At 50.0% G+C, this 7,885-nt stretch overlaps 1 protein-coding gene across 2 annotated transcripts in view; it reads right to left on the reverse strand.

The window, feature by feature from the left end:
* Nucleotides 1–1,518: 1,518 nt before the first annotated feature.
* Nucleotides 1,519–7,885, reverse strand: part of Cndp2 (carnosine dipeptidase 2) — a 19,341-nt gene continuing 12,974 nt past the window's right edge. For both annotated transcript variants that reach the window (XM_005356328.3, XM_005356329.2), the window contains 6 exons: nucleotides 7,620–7,704; nucleotides 6,563–6,723; nucleotides 5,418–5,582; nucleotides 3,769–3,910; nucleotides 3,397–3,544; nucleotides 1,519–2,167 (listed from right to left, as the gene is read on the reverse strand). In XM_005356328.3, coding sequence (XP_005356385.1) covers nucleotides 2,098–2,167; nucleotides 3,397–3,544; nucleotides 3,769–3,910; nucleotides 5,418–5,582; nucleotides 6,563–6,723; nucleotides 7,620–7,704 — 771 coding nt within the window. In that variant the 3' untranslated portion in view covers nucleotides 1,519–2,097. The remainder of the gene's footprint in view (nucleotides 2,168–3,396; nucleotides 3,545–3,768; nucleotides 3,911–5,417; nucleotides 5,583–6,562; nucleotides 6,724–7,619; nucleotides 7,705–7,885) is intronic.

Here is a 7,885-nt window from a genome sequence, read left to right on the forward strand (position 1 = left end):
ATCTATCTATCTATCTATCTATCTATCTATCTATCTATCTATCTATCTATCTATCTATCTATCTATCTATCTATCTATCTTGTATAGTGTTCTGTCTGCATGTATGTCTGCAGGCCAGAAGAGGGCACCAGATCTCATTACAGATGGTTGTGATTGGTGGGAATTGAATTTAAGACCTCTGGAAGAACAGCCAGTGCTCTTAATCTCAGAGCAATCTCCTTGTTTCTTGGCCAAGATTAAGCTTAGTTCTCTCCTTTTCTAAAGTACACTAGGTGCTTGTTCAGTCCCCAGGGGCCAGCTTCCTGATGTGGGGACAATGGAGACCAGCTATAAATATTCACAAGTCCCCACCCACAGGACCATTTCCTCAGGAAAGTTGCTGAGAGCTAACCATTTCACCAGCCCTGGATAAAGCTCTTATCTGCTCTCTAGACACAAGGGTTCAAGTGCACAGACCCTGAAGAACAGTTCAACAGTCTGAGAAGCACCGGGGTGTAAAACGATTGATATCAGATTGTTTTCTTAGGGGCACACATATTGGGGACAGTTATGGGGGTGGCTAAGGAGCTAAGCAGGGAGCTTATCATCAGGCCCTGGAGATATCTTGGCTGTGACTCCAGTGTAGGAGGGCAGGGGGAATGCAGGGGCCTAGACCTTAGAGATGATGTCATGATTTCTGTTCAATTCTATTCTATGGGGGTGTGAGAGGCCCCAGATTTTCTCGGATTGTTCTGTAGTTTCAGAGTGTCTGGTATTTCCTCACTGAGTCAGAAGTCCCGAGAGCTGCTGTGGTCTTAGGTAGAAAGGATCTGGGTCCCTGACCAGCATCACTATAGGAATGCTCACCTGGTCCAGGTGTCTGCTGGGCTTCTCCACTGTAGTCACTGGGTTTTCTCTGGGAACCACAGAGCGTAGGGAGATACTTTCAGACTATGCAAACACCCAGGTTGAAGCTTTTTAGTACACCTGCGGCAAGCTCACTGCAGCCACTGTGGTGATACGGCAGGATTCCCCTTTCCTTTGCAAGAATCCTGGCCCGTTCACCACTTAGCTTGAATTAGTAGAGATGGGTAGTCGTTTATTCTGTAGGCCATAACTCTGAAGTCATTTGTCTGTTAGCTTACGATTTTGAGACAGGGTTTTACACTATACCCCAGGCTAGTGTTAAACTCATGGCAATTCATCTGCCTCATTTTCCTGATCCTCTACTATGGTACCATCCTGGCTATAGCTACTCCTTGGCAGCTGTGTGTTCTCAGGGTGGTTTCTGCATCCCTACCATTATCTTCCACTACAAGGTGTTCCTGACTCACTTTGCATCTTTGTTGACCCAGCCCTGGCAACTGCCACTTTAAGGAATCTGATGTGAAGGCAGAAGGGTGGATATAAGTCTTGTGTTATGAGGTGACAAGTGCCCAGACACTACCTAACAACACACGCAAGTGTGTTCCACAGATCAAGAACCAGCGTGAATACCTGCATGTGTATTTCCCAGGAAAGTGAGACCACAGCAACTCCTCCAGGGGCTCCTCGTCACCTTTATTAGTAGGGTAGCTGGCTCTGATGCTTCTACTAGGGCCATTTAGACAGATTCCGAGGGACTTCAACAGCAGGGGACACCAGCGGAGCTCAGCTAGGGTCTTAAGAACACTACAGAACACAGTGAGGGTCACCATGGCTCTGTCCTAGCACAAGCTCCTGAATGTTGTGAGGCTCACGGGAGGCAGAAAGCAGAGAACAATCCATCCTCTTCGTTCAAGTCCATGACAGGCAGTACCTCTCATAGACTCGGGGCTCTTAGACTCTGGCTACTTTCTGGAGGGGAAGTCACACTGACCACTTCTGAGTACTCCTTCCTCTGAACCTGGGCCAGTCAGTTGTCTCCAAAAAGCCTTAGGACTGAACTTTTTCAACTGTCTGACACAGTTGACTCTACCTTGGTGACAACTGGAGGCATGGTCTTCATTCCTGCAAGTCTGCCTGTAACCCAAAAGACAGAGAAAAGAAACTTCCGCTTTTCAAAGAAAGCTGGAAGGAAGAGGGGGCAAAGGGCAGATCATTCCTGGGCAGGAAGCACTCTGTAGAAAATGAGACTTCTCAGTTCTTCAGCTGAGACACCTCATACAGATAAGCTGCCAGCATCTTGGTTCCTTCTATGTAGTTGTGCCTAATAGAAAAACAAAACAAAAGAAAAACACCGACCAGTTATCAGCTGCTGCCCAAGGATTCCGTATCCAGGTGGGCGGTGACTACTCCTACTGATTGGTCTCTAGAGAACAACCCTACTCCAGCTTGAAGCACAGTGTGGCTTTAAAATTCAGCCTGGCGGTTGGTCCCTAAGTACAAGTTGAGTGTGACACCCTCTTCGGCCATTCCTCACTACGATAACTAGCTTGTTATTAATCCCTTGTTGTGGAATAGTAGCTAGTCACATTCTTTTATGTTGTGGAACATCTGTTTAATGATGCAAAGATGTGTTGCGTTCTTTTACGTAGCATTTGTTTAACTCTGGGAAGCTGTGTTACTTTGCTTGTCTAAAACACCTGATTGGTCCAATAAAGAGCTGAATGACCAACAGCAAGGCAGGAGGGAGAAAAAGGCAGGTCTGGCAGGCAGGGAAAACAAATAAGAAAAAGAAGAGGGAGGAGTGAAAAAGAGAAGGAACAGAGGATGCCAGGGCCACACAATCAGTTGCAGAGTAAGCAGGAAAGAAAGGGAGAGAGCATGGAGAAGGGTAAAAGTCCAGAGCAAAAGGGAGATGGGATAATTTAAGAAAAGCTGGCTAGAAATAAGCCAAGTTAAGGCTGGGAATTCATTAGTAAGACTAAGTCTCCGTGTATCATTTGAGAGCTGGATGGTGGGCCCCATAGTAGGGGGAACCCACTAACTACATGCCTGCCCTGGTCTTGTGCTTTATCTCACCGAGGACCTGGGAGTGAAAGGGTTTCTGTTGTCTCTGAAGATCAGCTCTTTGACCCATAGCCCAGGAAGCAGTTTTCTGTGCTGTGACTCATACCGGCTCTCTGCTTCCTATCTTCCCACACCGCCTGCAGCCTGCTTGCCCAGGTTCCTCCTCCCTGCTGCTCAAAGACTGTCTGCCTGCTGCAGATTGGAGGAAGCCCCAGCATATCTGCCTGTCAGAGGCGAAGGGGCGTGAGCCGTCAGTGAAGACAGGTGTAACGTTTCAGAACGAAGTGGTATTTTATGGGCGCCACAAGAACAGCAGGATGAGCAGAGAAGGCTAGCGGGACCCTGTCTGCAAACGCCGCTAAGAAGGCCTGATGCCTGCCTCTCGTCAGGTCTTACTATCAGACCACAAGGAACAAAAGCGGCAACCGCAGACCCTCTGCCTGCTGGGGGAGGCAACCCAACCTCAGCCTCAGGTCCCTGCTTTACCTGTTGAGCTTTTCATTCTGGGAGTGGGCCCCATCATCTGCTGACCCCACGGGCAACAGCATGACATTTTTGCCTGTGGCCTCCTGAAAGGTCAGGGTCACAGGAATACTGCCTCCTTCCCTGGTCAAGTCAGGTTCAACGCCAAACACTGGGGAAAGCAAAATAAAGAGAAATGGTGACCTCTGGGCCCTGGATGCCAGAGAGCCGTCACTTGGCAACATTTAGGATCTATTCTCAGAGACTCAGGCCCCAATCTCACCCCACACTTCAGGTTGCTCACAACACAACTGACATGTCATGAGTACAACACGCTACACCAGAGTCCTCAGACACTCTCAGGACCCTGGCATCCACCTGTAGCGGGCAACTGACCTGTTTTCAGGGCTCTTCTCCCAGCCTGGTAATGGGGATGGTTGAAGTCAGATACCCAGGGCTTCCCACCATGGCCCATGTACACCTTGAACTTGTTGGGGCTCTGCAGTTCAGCAAACTTTTTGGACAAGTAACTTGAAACCTAAACCGTAAGCAGAGGAGACACAGGTAATTTTATAATCAGCCTTTGACTCACAGAGAAGAATCTGCAGAGTGTCTCGATGTCATGACAACGAGCTGGGCACAGCGGTTCTATGCAGCAGCTACAAGTCTAGAAAGGATCTGTGTCAGCTTCACTTTCTGCTGCTGGGTGCTGACGCGCGTGATCCCAGCAGCAAGAGAGACACAACTGTTCTGAAAGGCAATGTGTTAATTTAATCAGCTCACCCTCGACACAGACTTCATACCAAGTTATGGCAATAGTTACAAATTGAATAAAGACCATGCTGTCTGACCTGATTCATTCAACAGACAGGGTATTTCTGTCTTAAAATTCCTGGGTTGACACTTGGGATGGCCAATTCTCAGCAAGCTGACTAGATTTAGAATCACGTAGGAAATACACTTCTGGGTGTTTCCAGGCAAGCTTAACTGAGGGGTGAAGTCCACCCTGGATGTGGGCAGCATCATTGTAAAGGCGGGGTCTCAGACTGAATAAAAGGGGAGAGGGGAAGAGCATGGCGAGCACGGGATTTATCTCTTCTCCCCATGATTAAGGACATGTGACTAGCTGCCTCAGGTGCAGGCCCTGATGGCCTGTACCCCTAAACTGTGAGCCAAATAAGCCCCTTTTTGTTCCTTAAGTTGCTTTCTTTGGGCATATTTTATATTTATATTTTGTATTCTTCAGGTATATTTGTTACAGTAATGAGAGAAAAAACACTAATATATGCTATACAATGTGCACACCCGCCATTCCGGCAGCCAGGAAGGTTCTGGGCCAGTCTGAGACATATAATAAAGCCAAGGTGGGGGATGCTTGGAGAGACGGCATAGCATTAAGAGTACTTCGGTTCCTAGGGCCCACATTATGGCTCACAACCACGTCTAATTCTAGGTCCAGGGGATCTGGTGTCCTCTCCTGGCCTTTGTGAGCACCAGGACCACACGTGGCACATAGACATATATCTGTGCAAAGCATTCAAGCAAAACAAATAAATGTAAACAAAGCGTCAAACCACAACAAACAAACAAAACCAGGGCTGGGGTTGATCTAGAGCTGCTCCCTCAAGAGAAAAGCCTGTGCTCTGGAGGGAGGCCCCAGTGCCCGCTTCCCAGAAGCCTCTGATTCCATCTCTTTACCAAGTCTCTCTCATCAACAAGGCACATCCTCCACGAGCCTCGCTGACCCGCAGCTGCCCGGATCCACCCTTCCATCCTCACCTCTGAGGGAAGCAGCTAACGTGACCACGCATGAGCCTTTGCTTTGGGGTGAGGTCAGAGGTCATATTTTCACATGCCTCAGCAGTCTGCAGTGTGTAAGGCTCGCTCACGCGGCCTTGCTCCTTACAACCAATGTCAAGGGGCAGGAGTTCGAGCTGGAGGCTTTGGTCCAGGAGGAAGATCTTACCGTTCTCGCATCCAGCAGCTCTCGGTTGCCATGCGGTCCCCACAACTTTTCCCCCACTGGCGTCCTGCATCCCCCGTACCTGCTCGCTGACGGCCTCAGGCACCATGTCTGGCACGAGCCTGATGGAGAACTTGCCGACCACCTTTCTGGGTATCACAGTCTTGGCCCCTGAACCAGAGAAGGCCCCTTCGATTCCATGGAGGGACAGGGACGGGTACCGCCATCTGTGCATCAGGATGTCTTTCTGCAGAAGCACAAGAGGGCACAGCTGCTCACCAAGGAGATGGGATGTCTACACTGGAGGTGTGGATGAGGACATGGGGACCCCCACCCTGGAGGGCTGGTCAGAGTCCACCCAGTGTACTGGAATCACCACCTCAGACTTCAGAGGAGGGCCGTGCAGCCGTAATGGCCTCAAGAGGTGGTGACGAATGACGCTGGCATGACATGCTGTGCGCCTCAGTCCTCAACAGGCTAAGATGTCTCTGGTCCTCCCTCTGCTCTTGTCAAACTGAGGAGCAACTCCCTAGGACTCTAGCCAGGCCTGCCACCTCTTTTTAGCCATGCCCTCCAGCCTTGTGCCCAGCCTGACTGATGGCACAGCCATTTATAGTTATTCATTCCTTTGACTCTGAGGAAGATGAAACTCAGGAGCCAGCCTGGCCTGTTCCTCTCCTGCCCCGTCCCTGGGTCCTAGAGGAGCTGGTGCAGGATTCTGTTAATCATGGCTACACCGAGGTGATGAACTGATATCCACACCCCTAAGACAATAACTATATTAAGATAACAATTTTTCTCCTACCAATGAAATAATGGCAGACAGTTTCTGCCTCCATGCTTGGCTTAATCTCTGGGCCTTGTGGGAACAAGGTGTCCACAAACCCATAGGAAACAAACAGATTTGTGGCAGGAAAGGGCTCTGCCCACTCTGCGCATGTCCCTCATGGACATGGGTCATGGTCGATCACCTGGAGATTAACCTGGTCAAAGGCTGATCCTGACACCTGAAAACCCTAACAGCTTGACCACACCCTGCTTTTGATGACGTGTTCCCTCCGAGGAAGAACCTCTGACACTGGATGTCCTTGAGGCGAGGTGGACGAGCCTGTCAGCACGGTCAGCACGGTGGCCTGTGTACGTGTGTGTGTGTGGGGGTGGGGTGGGGGGGAGCAGCACCTTGCAACTGTGAAGATGGGTCCTGGGCATGGCATGAGGGAGTGGTACCTTGCAGCTGTGCAGAAGGGTCACAGCCCCAACGTCCTTGGCAAACTCTTCCATGTCGAAGTCAATGTGGTCATAGAGCTGGCACTCCTCATCTGTCACAGGAACCACGGCTTCGTTGATGCCGGGGATGAGGATTTTCCCCTTCTTGTCTACCAAGCAGCCTGGGGGAAGTGGCAGAAGGTGGGATGCTTAGCCGGGGCAGCGCACAAGTGTTCTGGGTGGTCCTGATTCCAAAAGCTCAGGCACCAGAGCAAATGGCAAGGTGGCGACAGGGGGCCAGGAGCACCGGGTGCATCATGCTGGTAAGTCTGGTAGCCCCACGGAAGTGAGCAGGATCACTACTCACCCCTGTTTTCCAGAGAGAGAGACTGAGGAGCAGGTGGAGGGTACATGAGCCCCCATTGCACACCAGGACACAAACCTAAAAACCCACACTAGCCAGCATTTCTGGTCCTCTACAGCTGGCAAGGGACCCTCCTAGTGGAACAGGGCAGACTCTAACTACAGATACGATGTCACTTCACCTGCAGGGCCCTTGTTCTGGGATGCAGGATGAGAGAAGGAGGTTACAAAACCACACAGAGGCAATAGCTCCACTCAGCTTTATGCTAGTAGGATGCTGGAGGAAGCTGGGGTTCTTGTTCTCCAGAAGCTGACCAAATAGGTGAACCTAATTATGGCCAGCTGGGACAGATCAAAGCAGACGCCTTCTGAGAGATGTAAAAACCATGCCCACAAGAACGACAGCATCCAGGGATTCTAAGGGACAGACTGAGCAGGACTGAGGGCCAGTCCACTGGATGGAGAACAGCTCTATAGCTGGTGATGACATATGGGATAGGTGCAGGAAGGACAGGAGGGGGCAGAGATGAAACACAGGTCCTTTTAAATAAAACAATGCCCAGAGGAAAGGAACTTAATTAGAAACATGGCTGGGTAGGCTCATGAAGGAGGCTGAAACATACCAGCCGCATGCATAGATAGCTTAGAAAAAGTGCCCTGCCCACTTCCCTAAGTGACCAAGTGCTGACTCAGAGAGCTCCAGCCCTAAGCTCACCCATCAGTGAAATGAGATCCGTCATGGCCTCGTGCACTGAGCCACCATACACCCCAGAATGGAGGTCTTTGTCACTGCATTCCACCTGGACAGAAACAAAAGGTCACTTTATTTGATGGCTTAGTGGGAACTTCTTTTAATTATGTGACATTGCACTGACAAAGAACAGTTGTAAGACTGACAGTTTTCTAGTCCAAATCTGCTCCCTTAAGAAGCAAAGCAAGGCATTTTCCAATTAGAAAACCAGACACCAGACAGACTCCTGG

Source organism: Microtus ochrogaster, chromosome 18 (genome assembly GCF_000317375.1).
Source record: "Microtus ochrogaster isolate Prairie Vole_2 chromosome 18, MicOch1.0, whole genome shotgun sequence".
NCBI classification, from domain to species: Eukaryota; Metazoa; Chordata; class Mammalia; order Rodentia; family Cricetidae; genus Microtus; species Microtus ochrogaster.